The following is a 20,049-nucleotide window of genomic DNA, read 5'->3' as shown; positions in this document are numbered from 1 at the left end:
GGATAGAAGTAGTGATAAGAGTATGTGGAAATTCCCCTTTGTTTCAATTTATCTCCAAAGTAGGAAGCAAAGAAATCAGCTGAGAGAGAAGATGGGAGAGATGGTATTAGAGGTTTGAAGAGAGAGAAGAAGCTGTGAAATAGTCACGTTTGTGGATGGGAGATTTAATGGATTTAAAACAAATAACAAGGTATCTGGCAGCATTAAGAACATACTTTAGGTATGTGGTCATTAATTTATTGTTGTGCAATTTTTTCTCCAGTCATGGTCAGCTTTTCAGGTGCAGGTATGAAAGAAAGGTGAATTTAATCAAGGTTCTAGTTTCCCAAGTAAGTGTTCCAAAATGAAAGAAGAGCACGAGAGTCAAGGGCATATGCAAGAAAATAATTATCATGATTGAGCATGAATTTGAGCTGGATAAAATACCTAGATATAGAGACTATTATTATAATAGATCTCCTTAGAAAATGGCTTCATAAGGAAGGATCTATAGTTTAGGAAAATGTGTAATTATAAAAGCATCACATGATCCATTTTTTTAAAAAAAAAAGAAATGTATAAAATAAAAATTTAAATACCCAACATCCACACCTCCACCCCTCACTACTAAGGGTCAACTGGTATTAAATGTTTTGTATGTATGCCTGAACATCAAAAATGTAGTTGATTTTCAAAGCCTCTCCCTACAAATGCAGCATTGTTGGGGAGTAAAAAGGCTACATTCCCATAAAGAGGAACATTCACGGCTGAATGAATGAACAAATAAATAAATAAATAAATCCAAGCTCCCACAGAATTAGCAAATTCTGGGAGCATAATTTAGGATAAGCAATAGGAAAAGATGTTCCTCTCATAGTTAAAGTCACTTTTATCAAAAGCAGAGATTTTTCTCAAGTAGTCCTGCTCTAGCACCAGGCAAAGAGACATTTGAACCCTGTCTTTAGCAAAACTTGTTGCTGCCAGATGAAAAAGGTAAAGTACTTAATGGGGAGAGTTTAAAGGTCCTCAGTGTTTTCAAAGTAAACACTAGTTAAATAATATTGACAAAATGCTTTAGAACTCTGAGGCAGGCCAATGGGAATATTATGAACCATAGGGACTATTCAGGTCAAAAATTTAACTATATGCATGTTGGTGATGAAGACTTAATTACAGAAGACAATCGGGAAATGAGCACAGATAGAGGAAGTATTGATTGACATTGCCTAAAAAGAAATTATGTGGCAGAGGGGGCAAGACAGAATGCTTCAGCTGAAACTCCCAGGAACATATCAGGGGAAGAACCTCCCCCATAACATCGCACAAATACCTAATTTATCTTAATTAATACAATGTAAAGATTTTTGTCTCTGATCAGTTACATCACAACGTTATATTCAAAAGTCTCCAGTCCGATATCCAAAAATCATTGAAAATCAATTTGAAATAGTCACCTCTTCCTAAGAATTAGCTCAGTTTACCTTTACCTTTCAAAGGTAAACTGAGCTAATCTTTTTAGGGTCCTTCAGTTCTTCAGCTCTATCCATTATTCCTATCAGCACAATAAAATCCCATGTCTGGGAGCTCCTTATAACATGGCAATGAAAGACAAAAGGGTAGGAATACTTAATTTAAGAAAATTTAGTCAGTTACATGATAGTAAAAGCTAACATTTATTGGACACATCACACAATAATTCTATGATGTAGGTGCCATTTTTATCATCTCCTTTCTACAAATACTAAAGAAACTGAGGCCCAGAGAGTTTAAATAAGTTGTGAGACCAGAATTTAAACCCATGCTCTAATGCTAGTACCCATGTAAATCATTGGTTTATCATATTGAAATTCTTTAACTTTTTTAAAGTTAGAAAAAATAGAAAATAACTCAGGCAAACTTAAAAAATGAATTTGCTCTAATGATATTAAGAGCTCAGAGAACCAACAGGAAACTGGACAACTGGGCTAGGAATAACCAAAAGTGGTGATGTAGCATGATTGGTCTGACGAAGATACTGACACATGGTTTGCTTAGACCTCAGACATTTTCATTCTTGTGTCCCTGTTATTAAGATCCAAAATCTAGCCACAGAGCATTAGATTATTCTAACTTAGGTCAAGATATACCTGCCCCTTCATTAGAGGAGAGAAGTGCCATTGATTTAAGTAGATTTAATGTAAAAGGCAAGGGTACTTCTTTAAAAGGAAACTGGAGTACAATAAGGACTGGGAAAGTTGATGCTGGGTTGCTAAAAAGCAATACATGTCTATTAGAATCCATGCTTAGGGCTACATCTCCTTCGTCTCAAATACTTTCTTCCAAAAATGTTCTTACCTAAAAAGATACAATTATCTTATATATAATCCAAAATAAATTCTGTCACTTTCCAACATTTCTTCAGTCACTTCACTGAGCTCCAATTCTGGGATCTATGGGTAATGCTCATACTTCCTCTAGATTTATTGTGATTATGCTTCAATATTCCTCAACTTGTGGACTAAATTTCGCCATCATAAACACAGTTTACGTACAGTTTTGGAAGAAAGGGACTATATTAATTAAAATATATAGGTATAAATCCATGACCAGGAAGAAAGAACCTATTTGTACAGACCTATTTGCAAAGCCCATATTTCTTTAGCTGGTATTGAGATCATATTTAGCATTTATGACTTCCTTCCTCCACTCTCCATTTAATATACCCTTTTCTTTTTACCAGCACCTTAGCAGTTGGGCTTCATTGTTCAGTGGTATACTCAAACTTTAATTCTTGTCTGATCTGAGCCTTCGGATGCACTGCCAGAGAAGAGTCACATTAATTTACATTCTGGTGCCAACTTGTCAATCTAAATAACAAGTTTAGATTGTTTTCCTAGCATTATATTCATTTCATGCTATTCAGGCATTAAGTGATTTGCCAAAGTTCCCATACCCAGTAAGTGATAGAACCAAGGTTTAAATTCAGGTTCCTCTGATTCCAAAACTCACACTTGTGATGCTAGTCTGGCTCCTTGAATGAATAAGAAAAGACTGAGATAAGAGGCAGGAAATAAGTGGAACAACATCAGGAGTCACAGACCCACAATCAGCAAAGAACAGGCCTGTTGGATGGACAGTAGAGAGATGGAAAGTAGATAAAGACAATTGCCACAACAGGATAGGGGATGGGAGGTGCAGACTGAGACAAACCCTTGCAAAATCGTACCTTGCAAAGTTAATAATTTGCAAGGAAATAAAACAAATAGGTGATGGGGGGAGCAAAAATCAACTTAGACCTTGTGAGGGTGTTTCATCTCAGGTTCTGGGAAGTGTGGTATATCAAACAGAAAGAGTAACCCTTGTTTCTCCAACCTGCAGAAAGGGACCATTATATCTGAACTGTTGTGCTTTCCTTCTTCCTTGCTTTATTGTTCTCCATGATACTCATAACTATGTAAGACCTAGTATATTTTACTTATTTAGTTTACTGTCAGTCTTTCCACACTTGGATTGTAATCTCCATGAATACTTTTGTTTTGCTTTGTTGGAACAGATCCTGGTACATGATAGGCCCTCCATTTATGTCTGTCAAATGAATGAATGAATGCACCAAGAAGGTTTGTGTGTCCCCCTCTGCTTCTGGGCCTTTAATTCCAAGTTCCAACTTTCCAACTAACTTCTTGGAAATGTTGAAAAATGATGAAGCTTTCTGACTGCTTTTGCTTATTGCTTTCTATTTACCTGTGGGTGGCCTCCTGCTGTAGCAGGAAGTAACTGTACCAATACCAGTACTGCTGGCAATGCCCTTATTTCTACTATTTTTCAAGGAGACAAGTAATGTCCTAGCCAAGAGCAAAGGCTCCAGAGTGAGATGGCAGTAAGAATCCTGTCTCAACACTAAAAAAGCCATTTAAATTTGGGAAAATTCCTTAAGCCCCTGAGCCTTTATTCCTTCATCTACAGTGTTTCCTTAGTTATATATATCTGTATGCATCTTCCTTCTCATATCTAGACTATACTGACTCCCTCTCCAAAGAAGATAAGCCAATGCTCTAACCAGTTACTACATTCAGTTCAAAATCCAGGATCTCTGGGTGATGTGCAGTCCTCTCCATCAGGTCCACATGTAGATCCTTTTGAACTAAAAGTTAAATTATAAGTCTCTCCCACGTCCCCAGTAGACAATGGTGGAATAGGGACAGAGTAAGCTGAATAAAAACTTCCATTATAAAAATGGAGGAATGAAAGATATACTGTGATAACTTGTTCATAGCAATGATGGAATCTTACTGATCAGATCTGAAGACACTCTTCTCTGGTAGTGAGGGAGGTTCCATGATTAGATAGTGAATCTTCTCTCTGTGAGAAACTCCCTTGTCCATTGCTATCCATAGTAATATCTCAAGTGGGTTTGGGGGATATTTCCTTCCTTGGTGGATACACAATTTTCCACACCACTCTTCCTGATGGTACAGGTTTGGGGACCAGTCTATACAGTCATAAACTCTTCTACAACAAGTTTGCAGTTTCTCTGTCAATGCAATTTCCTCAAAACTCAATAAGCTTTCAGTCTATTTGCATTCATTCAGTCCCATATGACAGCAATTATATCCAACTTTTTTCCTAGACACAATTAAGTCTACCTTATTTCTTTGCTTCCTCACTCTCTGCCAACCTCTTTTCTTAATTGAGGCCATCTAAATCTGTTGGGTTGGGTGAGAAGGAAACAGCTATAATCTGATATTTGCTGAAAGACTGAGTATATCAGTTTAAATGAAGTCTTAATAAGCCTTTCAAAGACGTTTATCTACTTGCGTTAATTAGAACCTTTTCTATTTGAAGTTAATTTTTGTATATGGTGTGATATACGGTCCAACTTCATTCTTTTTCATGTTGATATCCAGTTGTCACAACATCATCTGTCAAACAGACTATAATTTCTCATTGAATGGTCTTGGGACCCTTGCCCAAAATCAACTCACCATAGATGTATGGGTTTATTTCTAGAATTAAATTCTATTCCATTGATCGACATGTTTATCAATACCAGTACCACACTGCTTTGATTACTATAGGTTGGCGTAGGTTTATAAATCAGGAAGTGTAATTTCTACATCTTTGTTCTTTTTCAAGATTTTTTGGCTACTCAGGATCCCTTGTACTTCCTTATGAATTTTAGGATCGGCTTTTCCATTTCTGCAAGAAAAGGTGGTTGGAATTTTGACTAGGATTACATTGAATCTGTGGATCCATATTGGGTGAGTAATGCCGGTTTAACAATATTAAGTCTTCTAATCCATGAACCCCAGATGACTTTCCATTAATTTATGTATTCTTTAATTTCTTTCAACAATATTGTATAGTTTCAATGTGCAAGTCTTGCATTTCTTTAGTTAAATTTATTACTATATATTTAAATCTTTATGATGCTATTGTAAATGAATTGTTTTCTTAATTTCCTTTAAGATTATTTATTGCTAGTATATAGATATAGACCTGATTTTTGTATGTTGCTTTATATCCTACAATATGGCTGAACTTCTTTATTAGTTTCAGTAGTATCCTATGGATTCTTAAGGGTTTTCATCTACAAATAGAAATAATTTTTCCTCCTTTCCAATCTGTAGGATATTTATTTATTTTTCTTGCCTAATTGCTTTGGATATAAATGCCAGTAAAATATTGAATATAAGTGGTGATATTGGGCATCCTTTTCTTTTTCCTGATTTGGGGAGAAATGCTGCCAGTTTCTCACTATTGAGTATGGTATTGGCTTTGGGTTCTTAACAAATGTCCTTTATTATGTTGAGGAAGTTCCCTTTTATTCCTACCTGGTTGATTGTTTATATCATGAAAGTGTGTTTAATTTTTCAAACACTTTCTCTTCAATTATTTGAAATGATATTGTGCTTTTTTATTCATTCTGTTAATATACTGTATTATATTGATTGAGTTTTGTATGTTGAACCACCATTGCTTTCCTGGGATAAATCTCCCATGGGCATGGTGTATAATACTTTTTATATGTTGCCAGGTTCAGCCTACTAGTATTTTATTGAGGACATTTGCATCTATATCTATAAATGATATTGGTATTTGTTGTTTTGTGTGTGTGTGTGTGTGTGTGTGTGTGTGTGTGAAGTCTTTGTCTGGCCTTGGTATCAAGGTAACACTGGCCTAATAGAATAAGTTAGGAACTGTTCTTTCTTCTTCTAAGTTTTTGCAAGAGTTTGAAAATAATTCATTTTGATTCTTTTATAAAAATTTGGTAGCATTTGACAGTGAAGCCATCTGGGTCTGAGCATTTTGGAATTTTCTGTATAAATCTATTAGTCCATCTGCTCTAGTATTTCATTTAAGGATGAAGTTTTTTTGTTGACTTTCTGTCTGGATGATCTATCCATTGATGTAAGTGGCATGTTAAAGTCTGTTACTATTATTGTGTTGCTGTCAATATCTCCCTTTAGGTCTGCTAATAACTGTCTTATATATTTGGTGCTCCTATGTTAGGTGTGTATATATTAATAAGTTTCCAGAGTTTGGTAAAATTGATTCTGACAGGTTTTGCCAGTTCACTATTTTTTTGGAAGAATGGGCTTTTAAGGTTTTCTATTCTACCATTTTCTCTCTAACTGAAGAGACTTAATGAGACTTTTAAAAAAAATTTTATTGGAGTATAGCTGATTTAAAATGCTGTGTTAGTTTCAGGTGTACAGCAAAGTAAATCAGTTACACATATACATATATCCACTCTTTTTTAGATTATTTTCCCATATATGTCATTACAGAGTGTTGAGAAGAGTTCCCTGTGCTATACAGTAGGTCCTTACTAGTTATCTATTTTATATATAGTAATGTGTATATGTCAATCCCAATCTCCCAATTTATCCTTCCCCCCTCCCCCTAGTAATCATAAGTTTGTTTTCTACATCTGTGACCCTATTTCTGTTTTGTAAATAAGTTCATTTATACCATTTTTTTAGATTCCACTTATAAGTGATATCATATGATATTTGTCTTTGTCTGACTTACTCCACTCAGTATGACGATCTCTAGGTCCAAGCATGTTGCTGCAAATGGCATTATTTCATTCTTTTTTATGGCTGAGTACTATTCCATTGTATATATGTACCACATATTCTTTATCCATTCCTCTGTTGATGGACGTTTAGGTTGCTTCCATGTCCTGGCTATTGTAAATGGTAATGAGCCTTTTCTCTTGAAGACTTTTCCAGCCCGAGGTCTTCCTATTTAGAGCCCAGAAGTATACTGTTGGCATTTTAAATGCTGCAGGACCACTCCTATGGACTGAATGTGTCCCTCCAAATTTTATGTGCTGAAACCCTAATCCACAATGTGACGGTATATGGAGATAGAGCTTTTAGACTGTAATTAAGCTAAAAATGAAGCTTAAGGGTGGGGTCCTAATCTGATAACACTGGGGGCCTTACAAGAAGAAGAAGAGGAGAGAGATCTCTACACACACACACACACACACATAAACACACACACGTGTTAAAGTCTTATTACTTACATAGTAAGGATTTTTCAAAAGAGCTGGCTTTTTATGCTGGTCCAAAAATGACTTCAGAGATCAGGGAAATGAAACTGGCTTGGGATTCTATGGTGAGTAGGGTATGGAGATTCTTTTGTGCATGCTTGTGTGATTTGAACCTCCCATCGGCACCAAAGGAGGGAACGCCTTAGTTACTTATAAGCTTGCCCAGATGTGGTACACAAGGGGAATACGGAGGGGTGAGGCTTAAAAGATGTTAGCAGTCAAGCATTAAAAAATGGATTCAGACTATTACACCATCTAAGGCAAAGGCAATTGACCCTCTCTATCAGGAGGAGGAAGAAATGTTGTTACACAGTGGGAGCAAGCTGAATATGCTTGGCACCAAAGCAATCCAAATGGTGCCTTTTGATACTCTTTTGACCAGTTTTGATGGGAAATAGACATATGTAGCAACCTTGGCCAGAGAAGTGTTCAAGACTTGTCAGGGATGAGGGTCTCAGTCATGTCACGAAGTGAGGTACAGAGGCCAGCTGAGAAGAATAGAAATCTAGAACAGATAGTGGAGGACTCTGGAGGATCTGCTTCTTGGACTTATATGAAGAAGTAGATTTAAGCAGCATAAGAAATAGATTGTGTTGGACATGGAGATGTACCATACATATTCCTCTTCAGGGAAAGGACTTGTTTTTCCAGATTCTAGGTGTCCTGTCAGTAGAAAGTCTTCAGCTTTAGACCTTTATAGGATAGCCTCAGCTGTAGAGAGATGTCTGGCCCATATACAATGACTGATTGAGGTAGGTGTGTGAAGGCTTATCCATTTCATTGCATCAGTCGCAAAGAAACTCCCTGTAAACATTCTGTAAGATGAACTCTGTCTGCTTCCTGGAGAATATAACTGGCAACATCCCCACTAGTGCTACCAATTTCTGTATGACTTGGAATAAGGTTAGTGTTACAGACTGAATGTATTTGCTTCCCTCATTCATACATTGAATCCCTACCCCCCCCCCCAGTGTGGCTATATACGGACTAAGGAAGTAATTAAGGTTAAATGACGTGACCAAAGTGGGGCCGTGATCTGATAAGATTAGTATCCTTATAAGAAGAGATACCTGAGAGCTCACTTGCTCTTTCCACACACATGTATGCATGGGAGGAAAATCCATGAGAAGACATAGCACAAAGGCTTCAGCTAGGAAGAAAGATTTCAACAGAAATGGAATTTGCCATCACCTTGATCACAGACTTCTAGCCTCCAGAACAGTGACAAAATAAACTTCTTTTTAAGCTAATCAGTTTGTAGTATTGTTATGGCAGCCTGATCAATAAATAGACTCAGCAATAAGTGTAATTCTTAAAGAAGACAGAAAATTATTTCTGGTCACCTAATCATCTGGGATAAGAATTTTAGGTCAGTGGCCACCTCTCTTCCATGTGGGTATTTAGATATCAGGTCTTTTCCATCCTGTTTTTCTGCAAAGGCAGAATTTTTAACCTGGAGTCCAAAGAAATTTCAAGGATATCTAAGGCCAAAATTCTGAGAATCTATAAATTTGTTTATGAAAAAAATTCATCTTTAATTTTGCCAGCCTCCAACCAAAATTTAGCATTTTGTTCATTTATAACTGTGGGCCACAAACCACAGAAGTGGAAAGTGTACCTGTGATTTTGTCACAAACAAAGTTCACATAATTTCAAAGCACTCATACTTCCTATTACTTTGGAAAGAATGTATTTACTATACCAGTTATAAGATCTTATTAATTAATATGTTGTGGTGGAAGCATACATATTACTATATCAGTCATTTCAATTGCATTATTTTTATAATTATATTTCAATGTTACTGATGGCCTTTGTAATCCTAAATTTTTTTGGCATTTAAAATATTCTGAAAAGAGGCACATACATTACACCAGACTGCCAAAAAGCCCTTCATCTGCTTGGTGGTCAAACTAGATCATAAGTAAGTCCACAATCCAGTTCAAAGGAGATTGAAAAAGAGTGAAGGCGGTACCCAACTATTGTAATGCCCTGACCAGTAAATGTCACACTACACCTACACTCATATTCCATTAATGAGAACTTAGTCTCATGGTCACATTTAGTTGTAAGGGAGGCTAGGGAATGCAGTATATCAGGGAAGCCTTGTGGCTATGATTCTATTATAATGGAGAAAGGAAAACAGAGCTGATGAACTTCGTGCAATGTATGCCACTACTCTTTTGTACCCTGTCCCCCAACAAGTTTTCTCCCTTTTGTTCTAAGAGTTTACCCATAGATTTTTCTATGTAGAGAGATTTGTTTCCTACTTTCCATTACATTTTTTATAATGTGTATTTCTTTTTCTTATCTTGCTGTATTCACTAGGACCTCCAGTATAATGTTTAATAGAAACAACGATAGAGAAAATACTTGTCTTTTTCCCAATTTAGTAAAAATTCTGCTGTGAACTTTTACTACTGATATATTGGTATAGGTATTTTATGGTTAACATTTATGAAATTAAGGAAGTTATCTTCTAGTCCTAGTTTGCTAGAATAAGCTGAGATTTATATGGTGAATAGTGGTACTTCTTCATGATCTGGATACAGGAATGAATGATTGAGTGAGATTTAGTCTCTGCTTGAAAGACAGTGTCTTGGTAATTCCTGACTTCCTCCTGGAGAAACTGATATTCCTCCGAGAACAACCTCTGATCCAATTCATTTGGGGAGGTTTAGGAATGTGCCTGTGTAACATTAACTCTGGCCTCTGGATGTAGGGTCTGTGCCAGAGAACATAAATCTGCAAACCAGGAGACCCACACTACAACCTTGGCTTTGACACTAGGCTCCTGGCTGATGTTGACCAACAGGAAAAACAATTAATATTTACAAGGCTTTTTATCAGATGTCTGACTCTGTGATGAGAACATTACATATTCTGTAGCAAGGAATGCTCACAAAATCCTGCTGACATGAATATTATTAGTGTTCCCATTTTACAGATGAGGAAAACAAGGTGCAAGTTTTAAGTACCTTGTCCAAGATCACAAAACAGTATAAGTAGCAGAGCCAGGATTGTATTGTAACTTCAGTGAAACCAAACTGCATGTTAGTGATGACTTTTCTGTGCTATAAATCACTTTCCCTCCCTGGGCTTCCAGTTTATTATCCATAAAACCAAAATGCAAACTATACCAGGAGTAAGCAAACCTCCATGCAAATTGTCTAATGAAACACTAGAATGTTTGTGGGCTACATACTTTTCTAAACATATATATTTAGTTCAATCTGGAAGCACAATATCTGCAAAAGCACTTATGCATTTGTTATTACTTCCCTGTCACTGAAGAGTTTCGACTTAGGGCTAGAGTTTCAGACAGTACATCATTAACAGTCATTGCACTATTTATGTGTACTGAATTCTAATATTGGAGATTTGAATACGTATTGTCTGAGATGAAGTCTAGTTTGGTGGATGGGGGTAGAAGGGCATGAACAGACAAGGGCAAATTGCTGAAGGATCTGAGGATAGGGAGGTATCAAACTTCAGTGAAACTAACCAGGAGATTTATACTTGAGCAAGTGGGACTGGGGTACAACATTTGGAAAGGAGTCTGATTAGAATACAGAAAAGGAAAGGCCATGAAATATAATATGAATAAATCACTTTCCTTCTCCACTGCCAGCTTATAGCTTATCAATAAGGAATTTTTTTAGGGGCAAGGTGGGCTTGTACAGTGAAGTTCATCTCTCTCTCTCTTGCTTCTTTGTCCCATGCTTGTTAGATCACAAAAGCGACATCCCTAGCAGTAGCTCCCAGTCTGTGACTCAGCCCTGTAGTGAAAACACCTTTTTACAACCCACCAATGGCAGTTCTGGCAAGAACACAGAGAACAATTTTGATGGGGTGGGAGGAAGGAGGTTGAGAAGTTCATACATAATCTACTGCATTTATGTTGCTTAATATTCATTGTACTTATTATGAAAATAATGGGTTAGGAGGACCTGACCTGCATTTCAACTATTCTCCAAGAGGGCAGAAGACAGAGCATTTGTCAGCCCAGTAAAATTCCTTGGAGCTAACTAACTGGGAGCTAACTAACTGGGGTTCTGACAAAGAGGAATGCATTGACATGGGGCCTTCTTATGCTTTGGGTAATGAGTCACAAATTGACTATCTGAACATAAGAGTGGCCTCTTTCACACCCAATGCAGTTCGGCTAGGGTCCAGCCTCCACCCCTGTACAAAGGAAAGCACATCCAAGCCCACATCAATCACATCAGGCTATACTATTTATTTATTTCTCATTGCAATAAGCACATGCAATTAGCCAACAACTTCTTTCCCAACTACACTTCTGTTGGGTCCACAATTTTCCCTAGAAAGAGAATACTCCTGGTGTTTTTCTCCAATATCAACAACAGGAAGGATCTATCAAACTGGATGATAGGATGAAGAAGAGTTATTTCAGGCTGATTCAGAAATCTGACTTCAGGGACAGCTTCAGTTCCCTTTTCACCAATGTGCAGCACAGCCTTGTGGGCAGCCTGTGGAGGGGGGGGAGAATAAACACTGCTGATCCCCTGAAGAAACAGGAAACATCTTTGGAACAGTTTAGAAGCAGGGAAGAAGAAGGAAGGATGGGGCCACCCTTTTACTGTATTGTGTTGATGGTGCTTGAATATGAAGGACACTTGTCTAAGTTTAGTTAATGACTCTCATGATTTTAGAGCTAGCTGTCAAGGAACCACCACTCTTTCCATGGCTTTCTGCTTCTAGAAGTCACTTATTAAGCTTTCCCCTGCCCCTGCCACCTCCTCAAGAACTGTATCACATCAGAGTCAATTCTGATGATTAAGTTCTTCTATCAGAATCATTTAGGACATGAAGGTCAAGGATTGAAGTAACTGTTACAATGACTTGTTTGGGGGTAATGAGAATGGCCCTGGAGTAAACCTGGCTCAGGAGAAGTCATTCTGCCTCTACAGGCTTCAGAATCATCACTGATAAACTGAGAGAGTTGAATTAACTGACTCTCAATGGCTCTTACATCTAAAGGATATTAAAGGACTCTAATCTACCAACTTACATTGGAAAGTTTAAGACCATTGTCCTTTGTGAGTCCAGAAAAATCAGCAGTGTCAGCAAAGGCATCCTGGATGCCCATCTTCGAAAGGATGGCTCCAAGGTCATATGTGGCAGAAATGGAAAACTTTGGAACAAACAAGTCAATCCACCTGTGGAGAAAGGGGAAGGGGACATATGGCTATCAGCACACCAAGCTCATGATTCCCTCCCTCTCTGTCTCCATGTTATTGTATTGGGTGCTGCTCCTCCCCTAAGTATTGACAACCACTACTATGCAGGTCAACACGTGGCACCAAAACCTCAGAAGTTATCCTGGAAGGAATGCTCTCTGGTTCAGCCCATTTGGGACTGCAACAATGGAAGTTGGAAGATGTGACCCACTTATAATCTCTGGGGGTGTTCATGAAGTTTGGGACGCCAGTGGCATGAATGTCAATGGGTAGTACCAGGGGGAATTTCATGGTTTTCCATCTAGCACTTCCAGCTCAGTATGAAATATCTATCAATATCCTACCCATCCCCCAAGCTCCACTTGGACTCTGGGAAGGCACCAATTTACTAGCTGGCTGACTGGATAGTTCATTTTATTTTTCTAGTCCTGATTTCTTCATTTGAAAAATGCCTGTAATACTATCCCCTTTGCAGGTTTGTTGATGTGCTTAGGTGAAATAAAGTATGTAAAGTGCCCAGCAAAGGGACTGGCAAAGAGTATGTCCTCACTATACTGTAGTGATCAACACACAGCTCTTAAGTGGTTCAGAGTGATTCTCCTGCCTCTGGGTTTCTGCTGAATTCGGTCTCCGTGCCATTATGCCCACCCTCCGCTTCTCACATCATCTAAGATGTTTACCCCTTCCGCAGTAAGCGGTTCCACTTCTTCAGTGTTTTAGATGACATGGCCCCTTCCACCCACTCAGTCTGGCCCTCCTTGGGAAGGACAAAGAGTGCCAGAGCATTCTTGCTGTAGTCCATTTGCAGCACTGTGCAGTTCAGCTCTGTATCCACCAGGTGATAGTATTGTTCAATCTGGTGCATCATGGGCACTTGCACTGTTGTGGTCTTGTCCACTAAGAAACTGGAACCCTCTTCTGTCTTGGATGGATCAAAAGGATTTGCCCACTGGGCTTAAAATACAAAGAGAAGAGAGTTGTTTGTTTAAAACCAGTATTTGTGCCAATATGAACTTCTCTATCAGTCATCTAATCTAGTAATTAATACCACCACAGAGGTAGGTACCTTCTGTCAACCAGTTTTACAAATGAGTAACTGAGGATCAGGGAGAGAATGTGACTTTACATGTTCTCCCAGGTAGCTGGTGGCAGAGCCAGGAGTCACACCCAGGGTTGTTAGACTCCATGTTCAACAGATGTTCCATCTGTGTTCAGAACCACTATACTTACACTAAACCCATCAGAGCCACAGTTTCCTCTTCCGTAAAAAGGCATAAGCACATCCAACACACAGGGTGAAATGAGACAACAGATCTGTTCTGCCGTTTTATCCGTCTACAAGTGTGTGATTTGTGGCCAAGAATCGTTCACTCCTCCACCAAACATGGCTGACATGTGCTGTAGAACCAGCAGAAATCATTTGGGCACAGCACCTTCAGGAAAGAGTCACATGATTCTTGTTGTTACAAGCACCAGCTTTAGAATCAGACAAACCTGGGTGGGAATACCAGCTCTGAAACTTATTAACTGTGTGAACCTGGGCACTTGTGAAGATTAGATGAGACAATGTGTGTAAACCACACATGTAGCATGGTGCTTAGTATATAGTGGGTACATAGTACATGATAGAGGTCTTTATGTAACATGCCCAAGAATGAACAGCAAGTGAGGGTCACTTTAAGGTTTAAAACTAATTCTGTTTACCTGCCAAGTGCAAGCTTGTCTCACCTTATCAAATCTTTTGGAAACCATGATTCTGTAGCTAGATGTGAGCAAGGTGTTCATACCATTGTAACTAACCTCTCTGAAAGTTCCCTCTCCCTAGAAATTTCCTGGGCTCATCCATGAGCTGTGTGTCCCTCCTGGAAGATCCAAAACTACACACAGCTATGTCCAATGAAGCAGGTCACTGTAGTATGAGGGACACCTACTGATGCCAGTGAGAAGACACCACGAGCTTCCCCAAGTGCCCCATGAAATTATTGAAACACTGAACTAGAAATGGACATCTTAGAACCTTACCTTTAAAGCAAATATAGTTCACCAGAACCATAATGGTATTTGGTTTGAGGTCTTGGATGAGGCCCACAATTTTCCCCTTGGTTTTCCTCTCCACGTGACTATTGATCTCCTGCTGGGCTGCAGAAATATTGGAGAAGTTTGTAGAAAAGACTTCAGTCTCATAAAGGTTGTTGACATCATCCAAGAACTTTGCCAGTGGTTTCAGCTGCTTCCCAATGAAAAGGGCATTTCCCATCTGTAATTCCAGCTCCTTCTTTGGAAAATTCAGTGAACAGATCAGGTACTGGAAGCCCTGCTGGATCTCTGCCATTGGGGTGTCTGTAAGGTTGAACCCCAAGCTTTCCAGGATTTGAGTTTGGGTGCTGGAGCAGGCCCCATTGGAGAGCATGGCCAAAGCTGCAGAGATGCTCACAGGGGAAAAGAAGATATTCTGATCTGGAGTCTCCATGGTGAACCTCCGGTACAGGTTGAATGCAAAGTCAGCATTGATAGATGACATCTTATAGAGAGTGGCATTTTGTTGGGGGGAAAGGCAGGAGGTTATTTTGCCTTCACAGCTGTTAGGTGGTGCACAATGAAGCCCAAGTACCAAGAGAACCAGATAGAAGAACAGTGGCATTTTGGAAGAAGGGTAATCTATAAGAGATGAGGTGAGAAAACCATTGGGGATCTTAGGTGGATGAAAACTCTGAACCAGAAACACATAATATTCACCCATTGTGATTAGTAAAACTGTAGAAAATAATTACTGGTGTGCTCACTAGGGCTTGTGGGGAGGCCTTTCTCACCTGAAAAACTGATGGCACATCTAATAGGAGCAGGAAATAGGTGGCCTCCTTGGGCCACAGAAATAATGGCAAGGACTGTCATTCAGATGTAATAGTGACATATGAAAACTCTGGGAATAAATAAAATTTATGGAAATTGAATTACCTTTTATTTGAACCAGAGGCAACCTTTTGGAGAAGGAAGACTCTTTAGATAAAAGTAGCACTCTCTCTGCTTACATTATTTTTTATAGATAAGAATTTTATTTTTTTTTTAATTTGGTGTTTTTCTTAAGGTAAAATCTATGAGAGATGAGATGAGAGAATACCTGTACTTTTCTTTGGATAAAAGACAAAAGGAGAATAATTTTCACAAGATATGTTTAATTGGAATGGAAGGGAGGTAGTTTATGGAGCCATGTACAAGGTCATGACCTGAAATTAATGCATTCATGCGACATATGGAAGTCACAGGAATATTTCTAAACAACAGGAAGATTAAAGTATAGCTTTTGCATTTCAGATCTCTTTCACCATCAGTATCATCTAAAGAGTCATATTTAAGTTGCAAGACATCTTATCACTATTATACTTAAACTCATTCAGGTTTTTTTAAATTATTAGAGCAGAAGCCAGAAAATATAATGTAAGATCCTCCGAGCCTGGATGAGTACGAGGCAGCAGAGAAAGGGAGTCAGGTGTGGAATCCAGTGACTATGGACATGAGTGATAGGAAGGAAGAGATAGCCCTCCATTCTCTTCCTGAGTGATCTCATCCACTTCCAGGAACTAAACTGCCATTGCACGAAACTACATACTGTATTGCAGAGTGTACTCCTGTGTTCCCAGCCATTTGTCCAGCTGCCTACTGCATATAGCCGCCAGAATGTTCCACACATACCTCAGTTTCAATTTGGAAATCTCAGTTTCCTAAAGTAAACACATCATATTTTTCACCCTCAAGGCTGCTCCTTCGTCTTCATTCCACATCACTGTCTATTGAGGCTCCCATGCCAGAAACCTGGGAGTCATCCTAGGGGTTTCCTCAATCTCATTCCCCACATCTAATGAGTCATGATGCCTTATGAGTACTACTTTCTAAATACCCCTCAAAACTGTTCCTTTCTCTTCCTTTCTACTCTCATTGCCTCAGTTCATGGACTGAACTACTTCACCAGCTCCTAGCAGGTCACACGACCTTCAATCTCTCCCACTCCAATCCCCCTGCTTCTACCCTTCTATCTAATCTCCACATTGTCGCCAAAGTCCTTTTTCTGAAAAAGTCACAGAGGCTGGTAGGAGGTCAATTATGAGATGATCACACTTAGACCTTGGCCTCTAGAGTTAAGAATTTGGAGCTCATGGTTATTTGGGATTCTGACTTGTTGATAGAGATGTTCAAGGTTCCAAAAGAGAAAAAAAAGTACTTACAGCACATGCCCAAGAAGCCACTTGCATCTCTCAGAAAGCAAAATCTTTCCATTTTTATAACATACCCTGTATTGCAAAAGTAGAGTGTTCTTAGTTACTCATTAACGCCAGGCATTAGCCCTGGGGTGATAGTTTCAAAGCTGGTGTACAAAACCAAGGCCAAAAAGAACAAAGTGAGAAATGATAAGGATGGAACTTTGAATGATTGCTTTGCTGCCACATCCTTCATCTATAACAAGAGAGGAAGAATATTGTCAGAACAGGCAGGGCCCATGTTCATGCTAGGGAATGTGTCTTTTCACCAGGCAGGGTGAGAACCAAGGGCAAACATGCCAAAAGGCAGCAGGGCAAAGATTATTTTCTCCATCACAGCCAAACAGTGCTGGGATCAGCAGCCTTTTGAGGGAAAAATATACACAGGCAGAGGCTGGGTGAATCTCTTTTAATGGGTGCTGTAGAAATTACTTATGCATTGGCTTGTAGGAGATGATGTCAAAGGTAGCTTCCAACGCTAGACTTCTGATGCTGTACACATCTATGTCTGCTCAGGCAGAAAACAGTCCTGTCCTCTGGTCACTAAAATCACCTGTGCCATTGCCTGTGCCACAGGACCCCAGAAGAGAACACAGAAGGAGCCAAGGAGTGTGGAATCAAAGATTTCATTGTTTGGTATTCACTATGTACCGAACTGTGTGCTGCAAAGAAGCAGTGGGAGCAAAGAGCACTGGACTCAGTCAGGAGACCTGAGTTCGACCTTGCCTCTGCCAATTTCTAGGTCTAGTAGTAGTAGTAGTAGAAACTCCTGCTTATTGAGTACTTACCATGTGCCAGGCGTGATGTGAAGCATCTAATTCCAGACACTCACTTCTTCAGGGCTACATTAAGGATATGTGTATGTTAAGATTGGGGTGAATGTTGAGGAAATGGGAGCTAGTTTGAGATAAGCTTAGATCACAGTCTATGGTAGGACTTGGAAACCAGGTTAAATAGTGCAAACTTTAACTTGAGGACATTAGAAAGCCACTGGGGGATTTTGACAAAGCAGTGACTAGATAGAGGGTGATTGTACTGTGACATTGTTTCTTCTCAAGCAAACATAGACAGAGCTCCTACTGTGTGGAAATGACCACACTTAATAATGGGATTTCAAAATCCCACTGCTGTTATCAGTCCTGAACCCAAGGGATCTTTCCAACTACCTGACACCCACTGCCCAAACCAAACAGGAGAGGGCACATCTCACATATAAGATGGCCATGGGTGTATTTGTCCTGCATCAAGGCAATGGAAAGCTCAGATCTCCCAACACTGAAGTCAGTCCATACTCACTCTTGGTATACAACACACAGTCTGCTCTCTCAGTTATAAGTATTTGCTTCAGACAAAACAGGCAGACTATCTAGAAAGAAAACTTCCAAAGTTGTGCCCTCTGGCGGCATAGTCAGACAATGGCACAGCTTATTTTCTGCTGTATATGATTCAGCTAAGCTTTGCTAGCAGGTAGCAACTGCAAGATCTGTTGCTGACAAATAAGAAGGGCAGCCCTCCGCCCCCCCACCCAAGACTCCCCTGTTCTGTGCTCTGGAGTCCTGTGCTCTTGTCATGCCTTAGCTATGTAAGAACTGTGTAATTTGGGGCAAGTTACTTAACATCCCTGAACTTAAGTTTCCTCTCTTCTAGAGTAGAATGATAACAATCCCCATATCATGTGGTTATCAGGAGTATCAAGTAAAATTTAGAGGTGGTATATATATAGCTACTATATAGTACCTGGCACGTAGCAGGGATCCAGAAACTGTTAATTCTCTTCCCCTTCATCTACTATCTTGATTCTCTTCCCCCACCCCAAGTCTCCACAGTCCCTGTACTCCACCTCCCTCCCATTCCAGACTACTGTTCAGTTCTCCTTTCTGGAAACACATTCTCCCTAAGACGAAACTGATGGATTGATTGTTAATGTGTAAGATCTTCTCTAAAACTTATATTCTTAATTTTTTTTAAAAAAAGTCTTTATTAGAGTGTAATTGCTTTACAATGGTGTGGCAGTTTCTGCTTTATAACAAAGTGAATCAGCTATACATATACATATATCGCCATATCTCTACCTCTTCCATCTCCCTCCCTCCCACCATCCCTATCCCACCCTTCTAGGTGGTCACAAAGCACCGAGCTGATCTCTCTGTGCTATGCGGCTGCTTCCCATTAGCTATCTATTTTACGTTTGGTAGTGTATATATGCCCATGCCACTCTCTCACTTTGTCCCAGCTTACCCTTCCCCCTCCCCATATCCTCAAGTCCATTCTCTAGTAGGTCTGCATCTTTATTCCCGTCTTGCCCCTAGGTTCTTTGGACCATTTTCTTTTCTTTTCTTTTTTTTTTTTAGATCCCATATATATGTGTTAGCATACGGTATTTGTTTTTCTCTTTCTGACTTATTTCACTCTGTATGACAGTCTCTAGGTCCATCGACCTCACTATAAATCACTCTGTTTCGTTCCTTTTTATGGCTGAATAATATTCCATTGTATATATGTGCCACATCTTCTTTATCCATTCATCTGTTGATGGACACTTAGGTTGCTTCCATGTCCTGGCTATTGTAAATAGAGCTGCAATGAACATTTTGGTACATGACTCCTTTTGAATTATGGTTTTCTCAGGGTATATTTCCAGTAGTGGGATTGCTGGGTCGTATGGTAGTTCTTATATTTAAAATAATTATTTTGTTCTCATGTAAAGCTGCTGGAGCTAGCACATTGAATACAGAATCTCTAGGAAGTGCAGCCATATCAGTAAACTCAAACAAATCTAAAAATACATATCTCCCTTATAATTCAGAGGACCACTTAATTACTTTGTCATTTCATTTGATATTCCCCTTATAGGGTTTTCAACTGCCTTTACCCCTACTATACCAGATAATCAATTTCAAAGTTTCATAATTTCATCAAATTTTTTTTCACAGAACTGGAACAAATAATCTTAACATTTGTACAAAGCACAAAAGACCCTTAATAGCCAAAGCAATCTTGAAAAAGAAGAACAAAGCTGGAGGTATCACACTCCATGATTTCAAACTACACTACAAAGTTATAGTAATCAAAA

The 20,049-nt window shown here is 39.0% G+C and overlaps 1 protein-coding gene across 1 annotated transcript; it reads right to left on the bottom strand.

The window, feature by feature from the left end:
- Window positions 1-11,814: 11,814 nt before the first annotated feature.
- On the bottom strand, window positions 11,815-16,950 carry SERPINA7 (serpin family A member 7). The gene is made up of 5 exons (XM_060087769.1): window positions 16,944-16,950; window positions 14,746-15,381; window positions 13,404-13,677; window positions 12,555-12,702; window positions 11,815-12,012 (listed from the first exon to the last, which is right to left on the bottom strand). Exons 1-5 carry the CDS (start codon window positions 16,948-16,950, stop codon window positions 11,815-11,817), a joined length of 1,263 nt encoding a protein of 420 aa, XP_059943752.1.
- Between the last annotated feature and the right edge of the window lie 3,099 nt (window positions 16,951-20,049).

The sequence above is a fragment of the Mesoplodon densirostris genome, chromosome X (assembly GCF_025265405.1).
Source record: "Mesoplodon densirostris isolate mMesDen1 chromosome X, mMesDen1 primary haplotype, whole genome shotgun sequence".
Classification (NCBI taxonomy): domain Eukaryota; kingdom Metazoa; phylum Chordata; class Mammalia; order Artiodactyla; family Ziphiidae; genus Mesoplodon; species Mesoplodon densirostris.
Note: the sequence above shows the minus strand (reverse complement) of the source record. Positions and strands in the feature narration are given on the sequence as shown.